Here is a 26,368-nt window from a genome sequence, read left to right on the forward strand (position 1 = left end):
TTACGAGAAAAAGTTTCTTTTCACACAAATATTACATTGTACAAAAGCTGAAATAAATGAAAATTACACCAAACAAAACCTCTCTTATGATACAAAGGACGCCCCACAATGATTTTTAAATATCATCACTCAAAAACATCATTACACCTAAAACAAGTATACATACATATTTATATTGTATATTGAAAATAAATGTAAATAATAATACTCAACATTGCCAACACATTTGAAGAAACCACCCAACTGCTTTTACCTGCCTGTGTCTCAATATACAGGGGGAGAAGAAGCCCAAAATCGAAAGTTCAGCCGCTCGTAACCAACGTAAAGCTACGGCGCAAGTAATCTGATTCCCAAACTAGCGTATTTCATATATGGAGAGACAGATTTGGGAACACCTGTATGTGGCTGTATGGTCTATACAGAACACCGAGATCGTCTCCTCCAGGTGGATGCATGAACCCAAATGAGTAAAGAAACAATTTGGGAAGGGTATACTACACCCAAGCGAGAGAGCCTCGATCATTTGTTACTTGGGGACGACCTCTAGTTGGTGTAGGAGGTCTGTTAGCATTCAGCTCCTGACTCGTAAAAAACAGAGATTAACATGAGTATTAGAAGCAATGCTTGTAATACAATTAGCAAGGTTTTCAGAAATGGACTGGTAATCAAACTGGTCAGGCCACCGGTCCAACCAGTTCAATTAAATAAATCATTAAAAATTCATAAAAATTAAAAATTAAAAATCCAATTCAACCAGCTTAACAGGTTTTTTGCCCGGTTCAACTGGTCTGTACCAGTTCCTAGGTCAACCAGTCCAAAGCCCTTCTCCAGACCGGGACCCTGGCCAGTTTCTGGTCCAACCGGCCAGTCCGATCCAGTTCAAACAACCTTGACAATTAGACCTTGCCAACAAAGAAAGAGGGTGGCACCTGCATCCATGTATCCTCTATATGACGTTCCGATGATGCTTCTGGGGATGACATTGCAGGGGGTAAAGGATGAATGAGTTTCGGAACTACCACTAGATCTCTACCCAAAACTAAGATTGCACCAGCATTATTAGCGGTACCTGAAAAAGGCAAGTGTGAAGCAGAATTTAAAGGTTTAAAATTGCCTATCGAACTGAAACAGGATATGCATATTAAAGCAGGGTCAGGGACACACCACAATAATTAGTTGCTGAGAAAAGGGTGATTAAATGTCCCTGAGCAAAGCGCTCAAAGCCATCCATAACACACTCATGAGCTCGAACGATCAACTGAAGATCATTGTTATTGCAGAACTCCATGACACGATCAGGCTGCAACAGGAAAAACCATTTTCGTAAGATCAACCAGCCACAATTTATGGGTCAACTGCCCATGAAACATGCCGCTACAGAAGACTTCAAACGCTGCAGCTTCAAAGTAACACACTCACCCCGAAAGTAACCAACCCAGGACCTCGAGCATTCGGTCGCAACCCTTCCACACTATCATTTTCTGTTGGATCAGACCTAGAATAGAAATGGCAGTAAAAAGTAATTGGTAAAACAAAGCAAAGAATCGTATATTTGATGACCAGAACAAAACAGAAACACGAATCAGACCATAATAAATCCATTAGAACAATCGAGCCTGCTTCCATTGTAATAGGACGCTGTAGGTTCTCAATCTGTTCCACATGATTTATAGATCGACCAATGCCACCATGCATACAAATGATTTTCTTTTCAATTAGAGCTGCCAGAGGAAGCCAGTTGAATAAACGGTTTATGCGATGCCAAGCCCATATTCCATCTCTCTCACCCTGTTACATAGGCCAATCATATTTGTGAATAAATGTTATAGACAGAATGCAGAACAATTTTCTATCACATCTGAGAGAATACCATGCGCTCGATACACTCAATCCGGAAGCCAAAAAGTGCATTGATATCTGCAGCCTCATGATTCCCCCTGATTAAATGTACATTATTGGGATACTCAATCTGTAATGTAGAACAAAATAAAATGAAAATTTGATTCATAACAACTACAATGGGAAATAAAAGTAAGCACGAGAAGATTATCAAAGTATCAAAATTCTAAATTTACCTTCAAAGCAAGCAGAAGACTAATGGTTTCCAAGCTGTGCTGGCCCCGGTCCACATAATCTCCTAAGAAGAGATAATCTATATATCTGATAGTATTTTATATAAAATCAGTATCAAGTAAATAAAATGTTGAGATTGAGAAAGAAGATGCCATAGAAGCAGATTACACATGAGAAAACAGTAATTATAGATATTAAAAAAATGTTAGTTGAAACCCTTTGCCATGTTGTTGATGCACCACCAGCAAAATACTTACGCGATGTCTCCAGCTGTAGAAGGTGACCCATATTCATCAAAAAGGCGCATAAGATCTCCAAACTGTCCATGTAGATCACCAAAAATCTTAATAGGAGCCTTTAGCTGTAAAACAGTTGGTTCAGCTGCAAATATTCTTTCAGCACTTTCACAAAGATCTGCTATTTCATTACAATCTAGGAAGAACTGTCTACGAACTGGAGGTTTCCAGCCACGGGGCTTCAAAAGGTGTGCAATAACCTGGCATCGACACAATTATGAATTAATGAATTAATTGTTTCAAGATTCTGAAATATCTAACAGGAGCATCAATGCAAAACCAATTCTTAGGAGGAACTTCTATCAGCCATAACTTCATCACCATCTCGGTGACCAATTGAAAAACAAAACTAAGGTTCAACCAATAAGAACTTTTACAACTAGACAATCCGTTGCTTTTCGAACTGCTTCCCCCCCCCCCAAAACACTTCATGAAATTAGGTTGATGATTAAGAAGCTTAAGGTTGGTATTTTGAGGACAAGGAAGGGGCGTGAAGGTCCTGAATTTACCATTCTAGCTTTTCGTTTTTTTGCTTGAGAGATACATTCAATAATTATCCAAAAACACACATTGCTTTATCATGCAAAAAGTTAGGGCTATTATTACCTTTTTTGGGACACTACTGATTGACATCTGCCTATCTAATAGTTTCCTTGCAGCAGTTGCATTTTCTGGAGTCCCATAGCTAACCCGTCTGCCTTCATTTTCAAATTGGTCAATAGAAAGCTGTCTGACCATTCCACCTAAAGCTCCACCAGTCTCAGCAGCTACAACAACCTGTTGACATGATGAAACATTGGACACACAGTTATAGGTAACAGAAATGCCAATTTTGACTTGAGACCGGTATTGTGTAGATCAAAATTTCTGATACTAACAGCTCTATGATGAAGCCGAACTCCAGGTGGAGCAACATCATTTGATCCAGAAGAATCAGGCATCTTAATCAAGGTAGATGTCTGTTTTCCACTAGGTGTAGCCTCTGCCCCTCGATCCCTATCAGGAAGTTCAACTTCTCCATTAACTTGCCGTGCCTTGGCAGCAGCCAGTGTGGCACTAATAGCCTCAGCTTCAGCAGCTGATGCTTCAACCAAATATTCAACACCTTTGCTCATTCTCCTGCATCGTAAACCACATTGTAGCAGCTACTAGGATTGATTGATGAAGCTTAACCATTCAATAACCATATAACACAACAAACATAAGTGGTAGTTTACCGGGATCCTTGAACCATGGCATTCTCAGTGCTTATGTCAGTATGCATATCCCCGTTTACAGGGGGAGCAACTGGATTTCCCAGCACAACTGCTCCGTCAGGAGCTGCTTCTGGCATTGTTTCCCTTGTCCTTTCATCAACAAAACCATACCTTCCAGGTAAACGCCCTGGATGCACATCAGTGGCTGCAGCTGCAGCAGCAGCATGAGAAGCTGCTGTCGTTGTCTCAGCAGCAGCTAGGTCTTCAGCAACAAGCAAGTCATCAAGCAACACCCCTACAGCATAAATACAAGATATTGTTACACTTAAGATTATCAAGTATCGATTCTCATGATTAGCACAAATACAACAGTGCCTTATCATTAGGCTTCCTCAAAAATGAGTTTGTTCCTTCTACCTTACCAATCTACACCACCAGCCAGAATAATTCACTAACTCAGAAAATAAAAGCAAATGAACTAGGAATATCATTTTATAAAACAAATGAAGTGAGCCATCCTAAAGGACCAAGTCCAAATCCTATAATGCATCAATCAAATATCACAAATACAATAAGTAATCAAAGATATTAAAGATTAAATTATGCATGAGGAAAAACATCTATATTTTTCAAAATATAAACATCAATGAGCCGTAGTCCTTCTAGATTAATCACATAATGAAGTTCTAAAGTGAAACTGTAATTACGTATAACAATAAATAGTGGCATATGCATCTAATTGATAAGTAAAACCTCTGTGCTGAGGCTAAAAAATTTGATTATACATATAGTAGAATAAAAGGCTATCTTACCACCACGTAAACCACCATAAATAAATATCAAGTCACCAATAGCTGCAGCAGCATGTCTGCAACGCCTTGTCAACTCAACTGAAGCATCTCCACCAGCAGCGTCAGCACTGTATCTTCCCGTTCTTGGACTTGTAACAACAGATTTTGTATCACACCAAACCCCCGCAGCAGTATCCAACACTACCAACAAGGGAGACAAGTTAGGAAGTTGTAGATATCTATAGTGTTATCTTTGACAACAAATGGCTGAATGCTCCACGTAATAACAATATCAGTTAACATGAATAAACAAATGTAACAAAAAGTTCCTGCTTTTTTAGAGAAATTTATACTGCCTAAGTTAAGGTACTTGAACCATCAAGCAAAAGATGGGTCTTGCAACTTTCTGATAAAGATTATTCAGATAACAAACAACAATGATAATGTCGGTTTGTTACTTATAGATGGGGTATATTAATGATTTCAGATGTAACTTATCACATGAGAGAGAGAGGAACAGCAAGAAAACTCCAAGTTACATGATTGGAGGATACTGAGATTGGAGAGCGGACGGACAGGTTTAAGAGCTAAGAAAAGTTGCTCCCTACTTTCTACACTACCATTGAGTCATTTTCACATCAAAAAGATTAATCCTTTTGGATAAATTCATAAATATTGACCAGAAAACTACTTTACACCTAAATATTTTGCAAACCCATGTTTGATGCGTAAAACTAAACCAACAAGCAGCAACATCAAGTGATAAAGAAGTAAAGATACTGGGAAAAAGAAGAATAAAAAATAAGTACCTGCAACACTTGATGAGTCTTCAACCATGCGTCCACCACCAAGTGCCCCACCAGAAACATGGAGCCTTGCATTGACAAAGACCTAGAAACATATCATCTGCATATAATTCATCTAACTAAAGAAGAACTAGATCAATTAATTTATGGGAAAAGAGAAGTGGGTGAAAGAAAAGAAAATCTCACTGCTGCATGTTGATATCTAGGAGATGGTGAGACACCTGGAGCAATTGCCCATTCCCAACGACCATCCCTGTGTTTGGCAAGTCCATATGCACTTGCCAATGGCTGAGAATAGAAGAGAGAACATGAAAAGAGAATCTAATGGTGCAAAAGGATATAAACATTTTTAAGAAGACACAATTTACGTGCATCTCAGCTCAAACTTTTAAAATTTCTTCATTGCTATTATTTTCACATTCTTCACAATTCGTTAGAATGCCCCACTCTCCCTACATACACAGATAAAATGTACATGCAAAAGTATGGACATTTATTCAGATTATTTTAACTTCTCCCCAACTGAACAAGGAAAAATTACCCAAAAGCACTAATAATTGACAAGATAAAACTACAGGATATAAAATCTTCTGCCATATTGTTCAGGAAACTAAAAATTTTAAGGAAAAAGAAAACAAACTATGCATTTATTTACTAAATCTAGACACCACAGAATGCGGACTTCAAAACTCACCACACTGTTCGCATCCCTCCCTCCACAGAGCAGAAGAAGACCATCTGAGCGTGCACTTGCAGTGGCATACCTAGTTAAACATAAATGGCCAACAAGGAATTAGCTTACAATCACCTTGCTAAACCATCATAATATATAAAAATATACAACAATAATCAAATAGGAAGCAAACTTGGCACCATCATTGCTGAGAGCATAAGCAAGACTGTGAGCTTTAAGCCTTTAACATAAAATATCATGTAAAAACTATAAAACTCAATAAGCTATGACGGAAGAAACACAAATATATACATTAATAATCATCGCACCCAACCACATGCAGAGTGAAAGATAGGCATATATCGGATCAAAAAGAAGACAGTAACTTTTGTTCATATCATGCATGCTGCTCCTTCTAACAGACCAAAACTAAGAAAATAGAACAGACTGTCTGTGTAATCTAAGATTGGGGTTGACAGAAGAAAAGCAGTCAGTTCTACATGCATGTGTGCATTTGTGCGTGTAAGAGAGAGATTACATGCACGGAGGAGGGCCTTCCCCTTCAGGTTCCAATTTACGCCATTCATAAGGCTTGGCAGCAGTATCCAGGGCCCATACATCAGCCAAAGGTCGTTTTCCTAGAAATGATGCACCAAAAATTTTCAGCAAATAATTCATTACAAAATTTTCTGATAATCTTGTAAATATAACAGAAACAGAACAGATACTTGCCATCATTTCCACCAATCGCCATGAGAAACCTTTGTCCCACCAAAGCCATCACATGTCCATAGCGTGGCCCTGGCCCAGGGCCTTGAACAACAACCCTGAAATATCATTTAAAATTCATATCAATAGACCAATCTTAACTATATAAATAAGGTGCAAGCACAAGCATTGCTCAGGGTCAAACCTATGCCACCGTGGCCGTGGCTGTGTGAGGTCAAGAACGTGAAGATCCTCAGCAGACAAACCAGCTGGACCAATTCCACCCTGAGTTGAAAAGAATAAAGGGAAAAAGATCCATGTCATGAATGACTTACTGCAGAGGGAAGAAGTTCAACAAAATAATATGGTAAACAGAGATAAGATATACTAAAAATTGTTGCGCGGCATGCTAACCTGAATAACAACCATAGTTCCCACAGCAGTTGCCACATGTGCAGCCCTTGGTGTAGGTGGCTCCCCAAAGGGTGTGATCCTGTGAAATTAATAAGATGATAAGCCAAGAAGAATTTAGGGGAGGTAAAACAGCAGAAAGGAACCCTTAGTCTTAGGCTTACCTAGACCACTTATTAGTTAACACATCGTAACAGTGCACATCAGCAGTGGCACCAGCTAGTCCTGCAAAAAAAAAACGCATGAACATCATCCAACAACATAGACAAAGTTCGTAAAAATTAACTGGTTCAAAGGGGAGAGGGGGCAATAACAACAAGCCTTGAAATGCCATATGTTACAAACAGATTTCTAGAGGGTCCTAAAGAAAAAATCAAGCCAAAAAATGTCCTAGTTATGAATTATCACTTGAAACCAATCAAACGTTATTAAGTTTTACACCATAAACGTAAAACAAACAAAGAGACAATGAAAAATGAAACCCGATGTAATTGACTTCAAAACATGAATTCCACTAGCTCATGATTATTTCAATTATAGAAGCGTGAATCGTAGCAGCAGAAAGACATAGGTTGTTTTTTAATCCAAGAAAACCTTTTTATTTTAAACTAGAACTGTAAGCTGAAAAAAGACATATCTCACATGGGTAGTTTCCACTTTACTACAAAACTAGGTCAGATTAAAAAAAAAATCAATTCAAATTAGCAACATAAAGCATCTTTGAAGAGAACATTTGCTATTTATATCAATTGCACTTCTAGTTCTACCAGAAAAGCCTTCTCTAGAGTCACTGGAGTAAAAAAGGTTTCTGGAAGAGGGTTCAAAACTCCACAATAAACAACTGAATTTAGTAGCACCATAACAAATACTGAAACATCCAAAATTCAAGAAGACAGAAGTTACGCCACTTCTAGTCAGCCACTATGTAAGACAAAATGAAATTCATTTTGCTTGCACCAGGAGAAAAATAAAATCCGTTTTGAATTGAACAAAACCAAGTAAACGTAAAGTTAATATGCCACCTCCAAAATTCAAGGTACAGCAGCAATAAAATTCAGTTAACTTAGTATTCAACAAAGAAGAACCTAAAAGACAATTATATTATTTCATCTCTTGTTCCGAAAAAGGTCTGCCTTCTACTTGCATTGGCACCCCCTAACTCTTTAGAGTTTTCACTTTTCTAGAAATAACTGATTTACTCTTTAATGTAGTTGTTCCTTAACCAATCCAATTTAAAAAGAAGACAGGTATATACATTAATACAAACAGAAAAGATGAAATTAGGTTGGCCTTGCATTAAGCTATGGTTTCTCATCAAATATATGAACCTTTGAAGCTACAATTTCTGGATTTAAAGAATATGCATCTTAGATTCCCTAGGTTCTCGCACACATATATCAGCATCTATACCCAATAAAATTTTGGATCTTAAATCACTTAAACGACAGTTAAGCAATGATCAAATCGAAATGAAAGAAAATAAGTACTGATGCCAGCGCTTCCAGCTGATGATGGAGTCCCGGAAGCAGCAGAATTCCCTTCCAGTGCCGTAGCACCACCAAACAGAATCAACCTAGGCCCAATATAACCAGGCGTCCCTTCTTCCCCTACAGCTGCCACAGCCGTTAGGGTATGCCCACACCTAGGACCAGGCCCATCTTCTTTCTTCTCTATAATAGCATTCACCACTGAATACGGAGGCGCACACCTCGGCCCCGCCACCGTCGTTTGAGCCTGTCCTTGACCATCAGATGCAGCTGGTACAGCCTGTTGTTGCCCCGGAGAAGACAGAGATCCACCAGGTCCTGACGACGAATCCTGGTTCTCTAATTGCTGATTTTGCTGTTGTGGCTCCCTCTCCATCGGCGCCGGTAATTGCGACCCTCCACTGTGATTCTGACCAGTCTCCGGCACCATCGACGAGTCCACATCCATTTCCTTTAACGTTCCCTAATTAAGCCCTAAGTTCAAGAAATCGTAAACAAATTTATAAGCAGCTTATCTTTCCTTTTAACGCTAGTGCTCCTTCATTGATCATGCAAGCTTGAGCTCACTGCTTGACTTTTCTACTTAAACCTACAGCGCCTTAATTGAATGCCAATGAAGTAGTTTACAAAAGCAATTGAAATTGAAAGCCAAAGAAGAAAAAAACAAGCCCTACTTTTTTGAATCTTTGCCAATAGCTTTCACTGCCGGCTAAAAGAATCTCTAATTAGGGCAAATCGAGATCGGCTCAGCTAAAATCAAATCAAATTCGCATCTCCGATCAGCATTTTCTAAAAACCCTAGCTCAGATCGTGAATTAACCACCTCCTAAGAAAATACGATAAAACTTTCCGGGGAAAATTAATTTTTGTTCCAAGAACATAAAAAGAAAATGAAAAAAAATAGGGGAAATTTTCTCTTTTTCGTTCTCCTTTTTTCCCTTTCCCCTTTATCTCTCTCCCTGTAAATATTGAAGCCGTCAACGAATTAGAAAGGGAAATTTTAACGAAATGGAGACAGTCTCAAAGAATTTAAGCAGCAAAATTTTAATAAAAAATGAAAAAAAAATATAATATTTAAAAAAATCCTAAACTATTTCATTTTTAAATAAATTTCTCTCTTTTATTATAGATAGATAAATAATTTTAAAGGTAACTCCACACTAAACTATTAGCAAATTTATATTTTAGTTATTTAACTTTAAAAAATTATAAAATCATCACTAAGTTATTTAAAAGTTTTCGTTTAAGTCATTAAATTATTTAAAATTTTTTATTTAAGCCCTTGGAATGTTATATATTTTTTTAAAAGTTCTGCTAGCTAGTTTAAAGCGATGATTCAATTATTGGTACGGTAGATTAGTACCCATCGACGAGTAGAATAACATATCTTAGATCTAAGTCGATCTAATGGTCAATGTCAGAGATCAAAAAACTAAGTTATTTCGATTTTAGTTCGCAGATTTGTGATTTTTAATGTTCTTTTTATGAAAAAAAAATTGAATTGTAGAAGATAAGGGAAAATGGGACTTTCAGTTGATTTAGATGTTGCGAACGAAATATGCCTTATAACTGTGATGTGAACAACTTATTGACTTAAATGAAAATTTTCGAATAGTTCATTACACAATTTTATAACTTTATGAAATTAAGTGACCAAAATATAAATTTACTAATAATTTAATGACCTTGGGTGTAGTTTACCCAAAAAAAACTATCATAGAAAAGCTTAATTCTTTTTTAATTAAAAATTAAAAGTAATTTTTTTTATAAAAATAGACATATTTTTTAAACCATCAAAAAGAAAATAAAGAATTTACTGGGATAATGACTTGTTTAGGCTCCTTATCCCAAGCCTAAGAAAGTGACCCTTTTACATTCAAAGTGGCACTAAGACAAAGCGCGTGGGTCAATGATGTAAAATATAGCATTATCGTGTCAAGATAGGTTTAAATGCAAAATTCACCTTTAAACTATACCACTTTTCATTTAGGTACTTAACTTTTTTTAGGGTTAATATCTACAAAGGTGCTTGAACTTGACAACTTGTACCTACTTGGTACCTAAACTTGAAAACAACAAGCCAACTTGGTACTTCTTTTATCTACTTGAGTAACACCATTAAAAAACGTTGATGTGGCATTGATGTCCAATAGTATGATGAGATGTGACAACGTCACATGTTGACACATGGTAAAAAATTAAAAATATTTACTTTATAAAAAGTAATTTTGTCACGTGTCAAATGTGAGGTTGTTAAATGTCACAATGCTATTCGTTAGTGTCATATCAATGTATTTTTTATAGTGTTAGTTAGGTACCTAAAAAAAAGTACGAAATTGACTTACCATTTCTAGTTTAGCTACCAGTTAAGTTTAAAAAAATTAGGTACCAATTAGGTATAAGTTGTCAAGTTCCGGTACCTCCGTATATATTAACTTTTTTTTACATTTTTTTATAATTTTTAATATTTGCTAATGGCAATATGCAATGTTGACATCGATTATATGTGGACATCACTTGTTGCAATGTGAGGAGTTTCGTTAGTCATGTCAGCAAAATTTAACAGTCCACTTAATCAATGATGGTTTTTTTTAAAGAATGGGCTTAATTGATTTTTTTGAGTTCACAACAATAGTTCAATTGGGTCGGAATTAAGTCGAGAGGTTTAATTGAAATTTTTTATTCTTATTAAATGCTTTTTAGGCCTATAAAACTAAAAAAATTCAAAACTTTGAATTATTTATATGTTGTATAATTTTTTTTAATTAATACAATATGCATAATATTAAAAAATAAACAAAGATGGCGTGACAGATTTTAATAACACCACGTGTCAATTTTGTTTACAACATGTGTTAAATTGTGTAACGAAATGATAGTTTAAGTATTAAAATAAACCAAAAAAAAATGTTTAGGTATTAAAGTGGAGAGATGGGTATAACTTGGGAGCTAAAGTGAGCATTAAGCCAAAAATGAACGAAGAAGAAAAAGGAGGTTTATGTGTGTAAAAATGAAAAATAGATGATTTAATATTATATACCAACCCTCTTGCATAACTTGTTTTCGATTTATTATATGATTTAGGGCCTCTTTGGATGGGAAGTGTTCTTTTTGATACAATGTCTAAAATTAGGCATATTTCCTCTCCAACACATAAATATGATGATAATGTACTTCAGTGTCCCCTGTATTGGCAACAATGTCCAGCCAATCAAACTAATACTCAATCGGCATGGTTAACATAGTTAATTATAATGTAATTTGTAAAGTTTAGAGGTATTGATGGGTTGGACTTAAGCATGATACTAACACATTTTATATTTGTCTAAGTTCAGCTTGAGATATAGGCCTAAAAATTTATCCAAACCTGTCTATATTTGTAAATGGCTAACTCAAGCTCATTTTAGGCTCACTCATATGCTTTTTTTTAAATTTTTTTAAATATTTATATTTTTTAAAAATATTTAATATTTTTATATTTTTCATTTATTAAAATTTTATATATATAGTAATCTTAACAATTTTTTAATATATACATTATATATTACTGTAGATTTCATTTTTATGGGTTATAAATTAAATATTATATCATAAACGTTGAAAATGAGTTAGATCGGGCTCAAACTTTAAATATTTAAGTTCAAGCTTGGCCCATATTTTAAACAAGATTAATTTTTTATCCAAGTCCATTTTTCGAGCCCTAATATTTTCTGACGAACACTCTCAAATTTTGATTGAGCCTTTGGACTTAGATAGATAACCTAGCACATGAATAAATCTAGTAAAATTTTTTAATTATTTGCTCAATAATGTTTATAACATTTATACACATATAACATAATTTATGTAATTTAAACCTGTATTGTAACGAGCTGTGACATAATATGATATAATTAATCATATTGTAAATTTTAACAATAATATATTTTTTACTAATAATAATGTAATAATTAATAAGAAAAATTAATATTTACATGTTAAAACAAATATTGAAAGAATGATGAAAATAATATATGGAGATATATGCTAAATTTAAAATAAAATTAGGGATTTAGGTTATTTTTATTAGGGAAATGGGTCGATTTTGAAGAGAAAAGGTAAAAATATGTGTGTAGGACGTATTTTTAGGTGACGTGGAGGAGAGAGGATAAAAATGTGTCCTACAGAACACTGTTAGGTTGAAATTTTGAGAGATTAAGATAGAAAATTAAGAATAAAAAAATTGAGATAATTGAGAGAATAGATGAGTAAGATTGAATGAAATTTTTTGAAAATGAACGAGGTATGTATAAGAGAAAATAGGCATCGTTGGGTTGAAAAAAGGAACGGTTTATATATATATATTAAAAATAATTTTAAGATGGGGTAAGGCCACGTGACGAAAACGCGTCCAGTAAAGCGCATATATATTTTTTTATTTATTCTTTCAAGCTCCTACCATATTTTGCTTGCCTTTTCCTAACCTCATTCTTTTGTGACGGTCTCCTTTTCAAGCATTTTGTTTTTAATTTATCTTTTCTACGTTTTTTTTGACATTTTGTATTTTATCCACCATTTCTTTAATTAAATCCTATTTATTAAAAAATTTAACTACTAAGTTTTGAAATATTATTTAGTTAAAAATGGATTGCATTTATCCACTTTGACACGTTTTAGGATTTTGTTTTATTTGTAAATATATCTACTTATGCGTAGACTCTAGGATTCTTTGATACCAAATGATAAGAATGAGTGCAGAATAGGATTGTAAAATTGTCAAGTTGCGAATTTGACTTAGAGTTCTAGTCGAATGAAGGAAAACTCGTTTGACACAACTTGAAATGTAAACAAATCTAAATTAGATCTAAGAATTAAAATAAATAATTATGATAGAAAAAAAAAAGAACAGTTAAATAAATCAAAGATTTGAACAATTAAACAAGAACAATATAGAAGAAAGAAGAAAATAAAGAAAATAGGTGAAAAAGATGAAAAGTGGCATGTAAAAGTCCTAGCAAGCCCTCGAAACCAATGAATCCACAACCTACTTCAAACGACTTTAATTTTCTTACCAAGAAAAAAAACTTGACAACAAAAAGCTTAAAAATGATCGCACAATCTAAAAATATTGTTAAAATAAAATTTAAAAGAAATTCTTAGAATCAAAACTCAAATAGAATTTTATTAACTCAATGTAAATATTAAATGAATTCATTAAATTGTGTACAATGAAGAGGTATACTAAAATTCTAGTTAATCTAAACAAGTAGTTTTAAACCAAACTTTATTATTGACATAAAACTACTAAATAACTTAAAATTTATCCAAAATTTAGAATAAATAAATAATCAAATAATAAAACTTAATAAATACAATATTGTACTCGTATATAATAAAAATAAAGTTTAAAAATCGAACCCAATATGATTTAAACTCGAATTAAAAGCCTGAAACTCATAATTGTCGTAATAATCCCATTCAGAAATTATGCTCACGCAGTATTCACTAAAATTGTCATAACTTGAGTTCCTGAACTCGAAATCGAGTTATTCAAAGTGCATTGGGAAACTAAGAAATAAAGCTTCATTCAATAATAATACATATTGACCTAGAAATGCCTAGATCCCTTTTAAGAATGCATTGCAAGTCAACCAATTATTTGCAAGTCAACCAATTATAACATGGCTAGGCATGTGGGCTTGATTGGGGTCATTGAAGTGTAACGCCTGAGCTTGTTAACATCTTCCACATGAGATTGCCACCATGAATTGAGATTTCAAGTCCACAAGTAAAATTGGTCATTTCTAATTAATCCTTACTTCGTATTATACTTCAAAGTCCATCATCTTGGATCTTCAACTTTTCTTCTTAAAATTTCTTTATGATAAAGTTTTGAACGAAAAGTTGAGTTTTGACTTCAACTGTTTGGATTCGGATCTCGTGTTTTGACCTTAAGAGAAACTAATCCCGTCATATCCATGGGCTTGAAATTGGGTCTTAAGACTCATATCAATTAAATTTTATGGTTTTATATTATTATAATATAATATCGTTTATAAATATTTATTATAATAGTGTATGTATAATATATATTTACGTAATATGATATATCAATTGATAATTGAATTAGGTTTTTTTTATAATTTACATCCTCCAACTACGTACAAATGAGGAAGGGTGTCTAATTGTTTATACGCCTAGCCTTTCCATATAACGACTTCAAAGAATACAAATGTACGATCAAATCCTTCTCTCTAGAATAATTTACATAAATCTCTTATTCTAGATTGTTCAAGAGCCTTCAGATTGGTACAGTTGGATCTTTGTTCCTAAAACCATTTATACAAGGATTTTTATTAAAGAGTGTTCTAGAGCTTCTGGATTGGTTTTGCAAACTTTTGGCCCATTTTGTAGACTTTTGGACTCATTTGGAGCTTTCATAACCTATCGACACATTCTGAAACTGTCCACCACATTTCTGGAACTTTTGAACCCTTCTTTCTCAAAAACATTACATTCTAAGCCTATCACACATAAAAGGTCCTTCCCGTGCCCTTTTGCGTACGTCATCCACCCACGTATAGAGAGGCCTCTGTCGACATTTGGTTATAGTCAAACCATTATGTTTATTTTAATTATTCAACTTTAATTTAACATAATTTAATCTATTTACTTTTATAATATCACTATTTTTGTAGATCATATATGTTGCATGTAAATACACGCGATATTTTATTTTTTATTTATTTATTTTAAATTTTATATTGCCAATATAAGTAACTTTTAGGATCGTCCCGATTAAGCAACAAGTAACAAAATAGCGGAATAAATTGAGAAATTGAACACACAAATTTAACGTGGAAAAACTCCTCCAAAGAGGATAAAAAACTACGGGCAAAGATAATTTTATTATAATGGCAAAAGAACGAAGAGTACAAAAGATGGAGATAAAAACTAAACCCCGAAAACCTGAAAGCAAAGAACTCTCAAAACGTAAACACAAAATTCTCTAAATGTGTTATGAGTTCTAATCTCTAATGGGTGTATTTATTAAGGTTGTAAAAGAGCCTATTTATAGGCTAAATTTATATGTCAAATAATAATAAAATAACCTAAACTAATCAGTGTTTGACTGAAACAATTAAACAGAGTTTAACTAAAATATTATTTTTCAAAATTGACTAAAAATAGGAGTCATACTTAACAAATCTCCACCTTGACTCATATTTCTACAACGCAATCTTTGTCAAAGCCCGCCACGAGCCTATCTTGAACTATGCAGGGAATTAATAAGTCGAATCTGTGCTTAGAAACTGGAAGACTTCTAGCCTTCGACTTGTACACTGCCAAATCAAAACTAACCCGGGTCTGATTTTCACGAACACAGTGCCCTAACTTTTCAAAACCTGCATCCAAAAGAGAACCTCTCTTCAATGAAACTGTCATACATTTTTCCCTCTTATGACCAAGTTGCCTCCACTCTAAACGAGTTGACTTCGACTTTGTAACGGATGTGGGACATCCGATTTCACCGGTCACTGTAGAACCTTCTAGAATATAAAGACTGCCAATTCTTTTGCCTTTTAACAAAACGAGAGCTTTACGAGATACTTTAATACCGCTCGACTCGATGTTGATTTTGTATCATTTCAAGTCTAAAATACTCAAGGAGATGAGATTCTTTCGTAAATCAGGTACATACCTGACATCTGAGAGTGTCCTAATTGTCCCATCGTGTGTCATGAGTTTAACAGTTCCAATACCAACTACTTTACTAGATGAATCGTTTCCCATGCGCACAAGTCCACCTTCAACCGAACTGTATGTAGAGAACCATTTTCTATTGGGACACATGTGGAAAGAACATCCCGAATCTAGGATCCACTTGGACGTGAGCTTGGAGTTATCGTTCGTTGACATTAACAAGAAATCATCATCGCTTTCATCGGCCAAATTAGCACCAGCTACATATTCCTCGTTACTCTCAGCAGCTCTTTTATTTATCAGTTTATAACAATCTGCTTTGACGTGACTTAACTTTTTACAATAGCGACACCTTTTGTCTCGTTTCTTTGACGCTACCAAAACGGAAGCTTGCCTATCTGCCTTGCTATCCAAATGAAGCTCATTGTCGATTTTGTCTCTACTTAACAAATGACCCTGCACTTCTTCGAACGAGATTTTGTCTCTGCCATAAATCAGGGTCTCCCTGAAAGATTTGTATGAATAGGGTAAAGAGCACAATAATAGCATAGCTTGATCTTCATCATCAATATGAACCTCAACGTTCTTTAAATCATTTAAAAGAGTAATGAATTGACTGATGTGATCTCTAAGAAGCTCACATTCGTTCATGCGAAACGTAAATAGATGTTGTTTCAATACTAAATGGTTAGCCAGAGACTTAGTCGCATAAAGAGTTTCTAACCTTTTCCACAATGCGGATGAGATCTTCTCCATCAATACCTCCTGTAATACCGTATTCGCGAGGCACAACTGGATTGCAGACAAGGCATTTTCATCAAGCTCTTCCCATTTTGTTTTATTTAGATTCTCAGGCTTTTTTCCCAGTAACAACCTTTTTCAAACCGGATTGAACTAGAATTGCCATCATCCGAACTTGCCACATATTGAAATTTGTCTCACCATCGAACTTCTCAATTTCAAACCTTGTTGCTGCCATATCTGAATGGGCTGATATATGAAAATTGAACTAGCTCTGATACCACTTGTTAGGATCGTCCCGATTAAGCAACAAGTAACAAAATAGCGGAATAAATTGAGAAATTGAACACACAAATGTAACGTGAAAAAACTCCTCCAAAGAGGATAAAAAATCACGGGCAAAGATAATTTTATTATAATGGCAAAAGAACGAATAGTACAAAAGATAGAGATAAAAACTAAACCCCGAAAACCCGAAAATAAAGAACTCTCAAAACGTAAATACAAAATTCTCTAAATGTGTTATGAGTTCTAATCTCTAATGTGTGTATTTACTAAGGTTGTAAAAAAGCCTATTTATAGGCTAAATTCATATGTCAAATAATAATAAAATAGTCTAAACTAATCGGTGTTTGACTAAAACAATTAAACAGAGTTTAAGTAAAAGATTATTTTCAAATTTGACTGAAAATAGAGTCATACTTAACAGTAACAAATATTAAGGTTGTCAAGATACATAAAATATTTTATAAAAGAAAATAAATTATAAATAAAATAATTGTATAATATTAATAATTTGTATTTGAAGAATGTTTAAACCATGAACATGCATTGACCGTTATAAAATCGATGTAAATAAAATAGTTAGCTAAAATAGGATGATATATATAAAAACAAAAACATGATATAATTATTTGAACATATATTACATATTTTATAAAAATAAACTATATGGTTGATTGAGTCTTAACTCGATTGACATCGTCATTCTTATTAGTGTAGGAGGATGTGAGTTTGAGTGTATTAAAATGCTTTATCCTCGCTTTTTTTTTGAAACTGGTGTAGTTTAATCTATTTAATTTTTTTTAAATCATAAAATTATTAAAAGATATAAATACCATTATAATGAATTTTATTATTTTTAAAAATTTTGATTTTAATATTTTCTAATTACATTTTGTATCGGATTAACTCGTGACCTAAACCCAATGAAAAACTTTATAAGTAGAATAAGATGCTTAGGAAATATTTCATGTGTATCCTTTCCATCCCAACATACTGAATAACATTATTATAAAAAGTAAAGTAATTAAACTATGGCTTAGTTTAGCATTTGGTACTTAATTTTGACACTTTTTATAATCTTTTTGTCCAATTTAGTACTTAAATGTGACAACAATTATATATTTTGGTATGGAAAGATAACAATGTTAACTCTTTAGTATTTAATTCAATTTTAGGGTTGATTTAATGAAAGTTAATTGTTAATATTATTAGGTTTGATTTTTAAAGATTTTGTTAATATAATAAATTTAATGTTAACCATGAATTTGTTTAACTTTGCATTTAATTTGTTAAATGCAGTCCAATGGATATTATTTAATTCATGTTATAAGATTGATTTGATGAAAATTAATTTCTATTGTTATTAGTTAATTATAAATTTCTATCAAATTAACTTTAAAACTTAAATTAAATAGTCGTGCTATCTTAGCTTCAGCTAGATCTTGGACAAGGTATTTATATACTAAATGAGTGTCTGAAAATTGGGCTTGTAGATCCATGACTAAGGAGTGTCTAAATTGGGCTTGTAAATCCATGATTAAGGAGTGTCTTATTCATGGATGGGTTAAGGTGAATCTTGATGGCTTAGTGTCGTATTCTAGACCAAAAGTGGGCATAGGTGGAGTAGTGAAAAGGATGAATGGAAGTTGGATAGGGATTTTGAAACGGTGGTAGGATTGTCAGATATTTTTTAGGTTGAAGCTCGAGCATAGGTTTAAAGTATGCTTAGGCATAGGGGTACAGTCAAGAGGAGATTGAGAGTGATAATTCATTGTTGATTGTCGTCATACAAAATGGGTTAGCAGTAATCAATAATTACAGCAAAGTTAGGCTTATTCAAGATTGGTGTTTTAAGGATTGAGAAATAAAATTTCGGCAGATCCTAAGAGAAAGTAATAGGGTGGCAGATCGTATCGCTAAAGAGACTCGAGGCGAAATGGAACAATTGAGTATTTATAAGAAACCATCGGGTATTGTGAGAGATTTGTTGGATGGTGATATCCATTGCACTATGTGTCAATTGCTTGAGGGAGATTTGTACTGATGTAATTTTAACTTAAGGCCATATCATTTTATTTACCAAAAAAGATCTACTAAAAAGTTAACATTGTTATCTTTAAGTGTCAAAATGTATAACTTTTGTCGCGTCAGATAAGAGGGTCAAACTTAAGTATCAAACTATGCATTAAATCTTAAATTATATCAAAATTAAAATAAAGGATTTAGATTTCAAATATCAACATAATAAAGGGACTAAAACCAAAATTAAACCGAAAATAAATAAAAGAAGCCGACGATGCCTCGATGTAATTTCATCGAAGCTTAGCAAAATTTCTCTCAATTCCTTGGCCTCTATTCTCGTTTGGTGGGCGACCCTCTCTGTCTTTCTCTTTAAATACACCAAAATCCAGAATAAAACCCAACTTCGCACTTTTAATTTTTTCTAGAACTTCTTTTATTTTTTACTTTTAAAACCAATTCAGACTTGTTTCTTCTTTATATATATATATATATATATATATAGATATTCTCATATCTGTTTTTTTTCTTAAAAGTAATTTATTAAATTTGATCTGATAATTGTTCTTTTTTCTGAAATTAAAAATCGACAAAGATGTTCAACGGAATGATGGATCCTGAGTTGTTAAGGATCGCTCAGGAACAGATGAGTCGTATGTCACCCGCTGAGTTATCCAGGATCCAACAACAGGTTCAATTTTGTTATTAGTTGTTTTTGTTGAATTTTGTTTTGATCAGAATTACAAAACCCCATGTAGGATTTAGTGAATTTGATGTATTTTTTCGATTTGGGTATTTTAGTTTTTTGGAATTTATGTTGGATTTTGGTTTTGATTTTATTTTCGATTGCTTAGGGATATACAATGTTTATATTTGCACATTTATATGATGTTCTATCTTCGAGCTTAAATTGCACCTTTTTAATGGAATCAATCGTCCTTTTTTTTTTTTTTGGTTTTCTGGTGCAAAATTAACCAATCTGCTATTTTATCTGCATTTCTTGAATTTCTTCAAGAATTCGGATTGGGGAATAAAATTAATTTAGCTCATAATTCGTTAGGTTGAGTAATTAGTAATTGATTTTTAGCTGAACCAGTATAATCAATAGGCCTGTATATTTCACACATGAAAAGAGCTGAAATTGAAGAAGTAATCAGTTTATACTTTGTACTTGAGTATGCAACATTAATTGTTGCTTTTGTTGTGGATTCAATGGCATTGCAGATGATGTCTAATCCTGACTTGATGAAAATGGCCTCAGAAAGCATGAAGAACATGAGGCCAGAAGACTTGAGACAAGCTGCAGAACAGTTAAAGCACACTCGGCCTGAGGATATGGCGGAGATTGGTGAGAAAATGGCCAATGCATCGCCTGAAGAGATAGCCGCATTGCGAGCACGGGCTGATGCTCAGATCAGTTATGAATTAAGTGCAGCTGAGATGTTGAAGAATCAAGTGAGTTTTTGCCACCCAAAATCACATCATCAGTGCTGGTATTTTCAAAAGATCAGATAGATAAAAATATATTTTTTAGTACATAGTTTTAAAGAATGTGATCAGTTCACCATAGGAGCCTCGAAGCTCATAAAAGAGCTGCAATACTCAAAGTCTTAAGGTATTGAACACATTATAAAAGCTTTGATGAGATATTATCATACTAATTGGTTGTCTTAAACCATTAAGTTGCATAACTTAAACATCAGTCAAAATATGAATACGAGTTGTATGTAAAAAGTACCATATCATTGTGTGAATCTTTAATATGTAACTATGACTCATTTGTGGAGGCAATTCATTGCTAGAGATGTACCACAAGCATTTTGTTGTAGAACAAAACAAGACTGTCAACTGCTATTTAAGTATGTATCTAAATAACATCTGTCATATATATACACATATATAGTGGAATAAAGTAAAACTCTGACTTTCCAGAAACTATAGGTATTATAATTGTTAACTTCCTACATTGAATCTTAAACCATTAAGTTGCATAACTTAAACATCAGTCAAAATATGAATACGAGTTGTATGTAAAAAGTACCATATCATTGTGTGAATCTTTAATATGTAACTATGACTCATTTGTGGAGGCAATTCATTGCTAGAGATGTACCACAAGCATTTTGTTGTAGAACAAAACAAGACTGTCAACTGCTATTTAAGTATGTATCTAAATAACATCTGTCATATATATACACATATATAGTGGAATAAAGTAAAACTCTGACTTTCCAGAAACTATAGGTATTATAATTGTTAACTTCCTACATTGAATCTTAAGAGCTTTTCACTATGGAACTCTTTTCAAATAAGAGTGTCTGTTAATCTTCGTGCCTTAATCAAAACTTTAACCTTAATTATGGTCTGCTCTTGTTACGGTTTTGGTTTTAGTTACCATTAACCCTTATTGACTGGCTTCTGACTGAATAAATGTCTATTTCAATTTTTCCAGGGGAATGAGCTTCATAAGCAAGGGAAGTTCAATAACGCCTCTGAGAAATATTTGCTTGTAAGGCAGCGATCTTATATCTTTGGTCTTTTTCATTCATTCTTTCTTCTTTTGTCTTTTTGGAAAGAGAAAAATGATTTCAACTTTGCACGTAGTGTTTTTTTCCTATTATGGGAAAATTTCTTGCTGCTTATTTTTATTTTTTAAATTTTATCACATTTTTTTTTGTATTTTCTTCTCATATTAATTAAAATAATCATTTCCTCTTTCACAATCTCAGGCAAAGAAAAACCTGAAAGGAATTCCATCTGCAAAAGGAAAAACACTTTTGCTGGCATGCTCACTTAATCTCATGTCATGTTATTTGAAAACAAGGCAATATGACGAGTGTGTAAAAGAAGGTTCTGAGGTATGAAGACTCAATGTTCTTCTTTATTGTCAATTTTTTTGGTACAATAGCTTTTGTCATAAATTATATCCTCGACTTGTCCCCCATCCCAAGATGATGACATAAAATTATTTAATACCAATAGACTGGGCTACTAATTTAATAAACAAATATATCAATAGTTTTCTAATTAGCGTTTGATTCTTTGTGATCTTGTATCTTCTTCTGGCTAAAATTATATTTTTATTTACAGGTTTTGTCTTATGATGCAAAGAACGTTAAAGCTCTTTACCGAAGAGGTCAAGCTTATAAAGAACTAGGTCAATTTGATGTGAGTTCTGTGTGCATAACGGTTTTGCCAGTGGTTGATGAATTGCATTTCTAGCATGTGTTCATATTCTGCAATATCTGCTTGTGTTCTTTTGCTTTTGCTGATAACCTTTCTGAATAATAGGATGCTGTCTCGGACTTGAGTAATGCACATGAAGTTTCACCTGATGATGAAACAATCGCAGATGTCTTGAGGTATGAAATATTTTTGACTTAAGATTGTGGAAACATGGCATAAGTTTTTGTCACTGTTTTCATATATGATGTTAGTTTATGCACCAACATCAGCCCGTCATGACCATCCTTGGTTAGGATGTGATAGATGCATTGTGTTGGCACTTGGTGTTTAGATACTCCTGGTATGCTGCTTAGTTATTAACCATTATTGATAAAATTGATGAGAACACACTTTTTTCTTAAATGCTTCATGGTAATTAGTGGTATAAATTGTTGATGCAGAGATGCTGAGGAAAGATTGGCTAGAGAAGGCAGTCATCAAGCACCCCGGGGTAAGTTCATTGTCGTTAGTTTTGCACTTTTTGGTGGCTACTATCTCTCTTATATCTCTTTGATGTTTACACTTCTGTTTTTCTCCTTATTTCACAGGAGTGGTAATTGAAGAAATAACTGAAGAAACTGTAAGCACATCTCCTGCTACTCTTCAAAGTTCATCTACTGAACATTCATCGAAACAGCCACGAGAAAGTACTGGAATCTCTAAGAGTGAGAATGGGAATAAAGTTGCGGACTTGAGAACCAGTTCTGAGTGTTTACAGGCTTTAAAGGAGGATCCAGAGGCACTCAGGTTTGTTCCATTATCACAAAATCACCTGATAGGTGATATTCATTTGCTCAGTCTGGTAATATCATATTCTGTCTTCCATGAGTGGATTATGTCGAATATATAAAAACGACTATCACTTAATGAACTGAACATACAGAAACTTAAAGATCATTTTTAAGGAGCTTTACTCACATTGACATCGGGGCTATATATCATTTAATAAGTGTAAAAAGATATTGTTTTCCTGCAAAAGCTTATCGGGTCTCTCTCTCTTAATTCCTCCTTTTTTCGGTTATGAAATCTATGCAGTATATGTTTATTGTAGTCACAATGATACTTGTGCGCATAAATACGATTCTCTTTGATGTCCATATGTGGTGGAGTGATATGTTTCACCCACAGAACAAAACTCACATCTCCACTTTTTCCTTATTTTTCCAACTTCGAGTTCATTCATTTATGAAAGTTCATGGTTTATTACTGTAGCAATTTTTTGTGCTCTGTTTCAATTCTCTCATTCCCCATTTTGATTAGCAGGTCATTTCAGAATTTCATTTCCAGTGCCGATCCCGACACTCTTGCTGCAATGAGTGGCGGTAAAGTTGGAGAGGTGTCACCCGGCATGTTTAAAACTGCATCAAGTATGATCAGCAAGATGTCACCTGAAGAGCTACAAAAAATGGTTCAATTAGCTTCTTCATTTCAAGGGGAAAACCCATATACAGGTGGATTTGGAACTGGACCTGTTCCTCCGAATGTGACTCCTGACATGCTTAAAACCGCAACCGATATGATGACCAAGATGCCAACAGAAGAGCTCCAAAAAATGTTTGAAATGGCAGCTTCTATTAAAGGAAAAGATTCTATCCCAGCATCAACAGCTGTAAACGGTAGCAGGCTCGATTCAGATGCTGAGATAACATATCCCACATCTCAAACATCATCCATCACCAGTGAAAATGTTGGTTTCGGTGAAACTGCCTCTTCTAGTTCTAGTCGTTTTCCAAATTCAATGAATCCTCAGTCGAGTTTTCCACCAACATCAACTGCTGATCTACAAGAACAGATGAGAAATCAAATGAAAGATCCAGCCATGCGGCAGGTGTGGTAAATATATTTTACATGATAGTCTTTGGTTTTATTATTATTTGGGTTTACAGTAGAGGTTATTTAATTATGATTTTTTTTCTTTTTTAGTCACCTAACTATTAGTTAATTTCTTTTTTCATCACTCGACTACAAAAAGTTACAAAATGGTCACCCAACTATGCAATTTTGTCTTTTTCAGTCACTAGCTGGCTGTCATAAAAATGGAAACCCCAAAAAATCCAAGATAGTTGGGTGACCACAAAAGACAAAATTGAATAGTTAAGTGACCATTTTGTAACTTTTCATAGTTGGGTGACTACTAATGTAGTTTACCCTTATTATTTCTATTTTGCTAGCATGAGTTTTTACTTTTTAATGTTGAAACTTAAATAGGCGATAGCTGATGGAATGTTATTGCATAAGCCCTCCTTTGTGTCCGTTAATTGTTTGTTACTTATGAATTAACCAGATGTTTGCATCGATGATGAAAAACATGAGTCCGGAAATGATGGCAAACATGAGCGAGCAATTTGGAATGAAGCTTTCTCGGGAAGATGCTGCAAAAGCTCAACAAGCTATGTCATCCTTATCGCCTGATGACTTGGATAGAATGGTACATTTATTAACCTCTTTTAACATTTTATTTTCTATTTAGGATTTGTTAAGACGTAAATCATAGAACATTTATCATCATACTTTAATTGGAAGTTTAACGGGTCTAACATGTTCCATTCATTGAATTGTTGTCGAAGTTTTGCTTAGATTCTCTCCCAGGGTTCCCATCCTACACTTATGAACCTTATTTTTCTTGAAGTACCACCGTGTCCTTTAGAGTTTGGGGTTTATCCGTATCCTTCTTCATAATGTTAAAATTTTGAACCTACCCGTGTTAGAAACATATCTGTATCTGCAAGGGTGGAGGAGGGGGTGCTGGCAGTGGCCTTGCGCCCCCCCCCCCTTAAAATGAAAACTTTTTCTGTTTAGTCCCTTTAGTTTTTAGGAAACCACAAGTTGGTATAATGGTAAAATTGCACATTGGCCCCCTAAACCAATTTCCTGGCTTTGCCGTTGCGTATCTTGCATGTATGGTAGTAGCCCTTCTTAATGGAATTGGTAAATAAGCCTACACTTCGGAGAGGTTTACCTTATAAACGTGTCTAAGATGTTCATGGCTTACCTTTTGACCATTCATCGTTATTATCATCCTTTGTTAGAGAGGTTCACCGCTTTAGCCGACTATGGGGAATTTTTCTTTGTGCTAACGATTTACATCTTTGCCTCAAAACACTAACTTTTTTCCCTATCGGTGAATTATGGCAGATGCGTTGGGTTGATAGGATCCAAAGAGGAGCCGAAGGTGCGAAGAAAGCAAAGAACTGGTTGCTCGGGAAACCTGGTATGATCCTCGCAATATGCATGCTCATCTTAGCAGTGATTCTTCATAGGTTGGGCTTCGTTGGTAGTTAGGAAGAAAAAATGGAACCAATCTCCATTTTTTTATTCGTAACAAACACCATGGGAAATTCTACATCTAATCGAAGTTTGTGTTGGAAACTAGGCATGTTTCTTGGGTTACAAGTAAGACTTGACAATTCTCGTATCGTCTCGTGTTTACGGTTCTTTCTCTCATATCGAAAAATTATGTTTAAGATATATATATTTATATAAATTTTGACACATTATTATATAGACTTCAACTTGTTTCCGTGTATTTGAATCATGTTTTGGTTATTTTCGGTTTAGGGTTTAAATTATCAACGGTTTAGTTTCTTAGATGTTAAGAGAGTACTTTCAAGAAGTTAGGGCTCAAAAATCATTATATAATTTTTTATCATTTATTTTCAATATATTTATCATTATTATTCTGTGTATCGATAATTTTACAAATATAGATACAATTATAATTACAATTTAAAAAAATTGCAATTTAACTTTTTTATTATAAATCATTGAATTATAAATTAAAATCTTCAAAATGAAAAAAATTGTTTAATTCTTTTAAAATGATTTCTCAAATTTATAATTTAATTTCATCTCTTTTAAATATTTTCCAGATTTACCTTTACAAATCAGTACAGAAATAATGGAATTTAAAATGAAATATATTCGCAAATTTTACATATATTAATTAATTAGTATTTCAAAATTATTTGTACTAA

General features: G+C 33.7%; 2 protein-coding genes across 5 annotated transcripts; one reads left to right on the top strand and one right to left on the bottom strand.

Moving 5' to 3' along the window:
• Positions 1-9,459, bottom strand: LOC105790036 (serine/threonine-protein phosphatase BSL3). Its single transcript, XM_012617422.2, has 22 exons — positions 9,116-9,459; positions 8,442-8,915; positions 7,119-7,179; positions 6,958-7,036; positions 6,749-6,828; positions 6,568-6,662; positions 6,374-6,473; positions 5,857-5,926; positions 5,349-5,450; positions 5,166-5,247; positions 4,378-4,557; positions 3,587-3,860; positions 3,248-3,488; positions 2,976-3,146; positions 2,331-2,569; positions 2,076-2,160; positions 1,871-1,969; positions 1,589-1,788; positions 1,420-1,495; positions 1,165-1,300; positions 930-1,069; positions 1-578 (listed from the first exon to the last, which is right to left on the bottom strand). The coding sequence occupies exons 2-22, from the start codon at positions 8,887-8,889 to the stop codon at positions 495-497; spliced, it is 3,042 nt and encodes a 1,013-aa protein (XP_012472876.1). The 5' UTR covers positions 8,890-8,915; positions 9,116-9,459; the 3' UTR covers positions 1-494.
• Positions 9,460-19,461: 10,002 nt separating this feature from the next.
• LOC105790037 (outer envelope protein 61) lies at positions 19,462-25,920 on the top strand. 4 transcript variants are annotated; one of them, XM_012617424.2, is made up of 12 exons: positions 19,462-19,515; positions 19,765-19,860; positions 20,394-20,624; positions 21,622-21,678; positions 21,899-22,027; positions 22,260-22,337; positions 22,461-22,531; positions 22,796-22,845; positions 22,943-23,141; positions 23,658-24,222; positions 24,679-24,822; positions 25,530-25,920. In XM_012617424.2, exons 2-12 carry the CDS (start codon positions 19,765-19,767, stop codon positions 25,674-25,676), a joined length of 1,767 nt encoding a protein of 588 aa, XP_012472878.1. In that variant the 5' UTR covers positions 19,462-19,515; the 3' UTR covers positions 25,677-25,920. The 4 variants fall into 4 exon arrangements, with proteins under 4 accessions (XP_012472878.1, XP_052490704.1, XP_012472879.1 ...); XM_012617425.2 differs by lacking the exon at positions 19,462-19,515 and having other exon boundaries at positions 19,525-19,860; XM_052634743.1 differs by lacking the exon at positions 19,462-19,515 and having other exon boundaries at positions 19,525-19,860; positions 20,431-20,624.
• Positions 25,921-26,368: the final 448 nt, after the last annotated feature.

The sequence above is a fragment of the Gossypium raimondii genome, chromosome 8 (genome assembly GCF_025698545.1).
Source record: "Gossypium raimondii isolate GPD5lz chromosome 8, ASM2569854v1, whole genome shotgun sequence".
Lineage (NCBI taxonomy): Eukaryota > Viridiplantae > Streptophyta > Magnoliopsida > Malvales > Malvaceae > Gossypium > Gossypium raimondii.

Excerpts from the sequence above, each read along its gene's own strand:
- LOC105790036 (XM_012617422.2), bottom strand. The coding sequence starts at position 8,889 with ATGGATGTGGACTCGTCGATGGTGCCGGAGACTGGTCAGAATCACAGT. Across the intron at positions 3,489-3,586 it reads GCCATGGTTCAAGGATCCCG|GAGAATGAGCAAAGGTGTTG; the intron begins GTAAACTACCAC and ends TTTACGATGCAG. Across the intron at positions 2,570-2,975 it reads TCAGTAGTGTCCCAAAAAAG|GTTATTGCACACCTTTTGAA; the intron begins GTAATAATAGCC and ends TGTCGATGCCAG.
- LOC105790037 (XM_012617424.2), top strand. The coding sequence starts at position 19,765 with ATGTTCAACGGAATGATGGATCCTGAGTTGTTAAGGATCGCTCAGGAA. Across the intron at positions 19,861-20,393 it reads TATCCAGGATCCAACAACAG|ATGATGTCTAATCCTGACTT; the intron begins GTTCAATTTTGT and ends ATGGCATTGCAG. Across the intron at positions 22,028-22,259 it reads GTGTAAAAGAAGGTTCTGAG|GTTTTGTCTTATGATGCAAA; the intron begins GTATGAAGACTC and ends TTTTATTTACAG.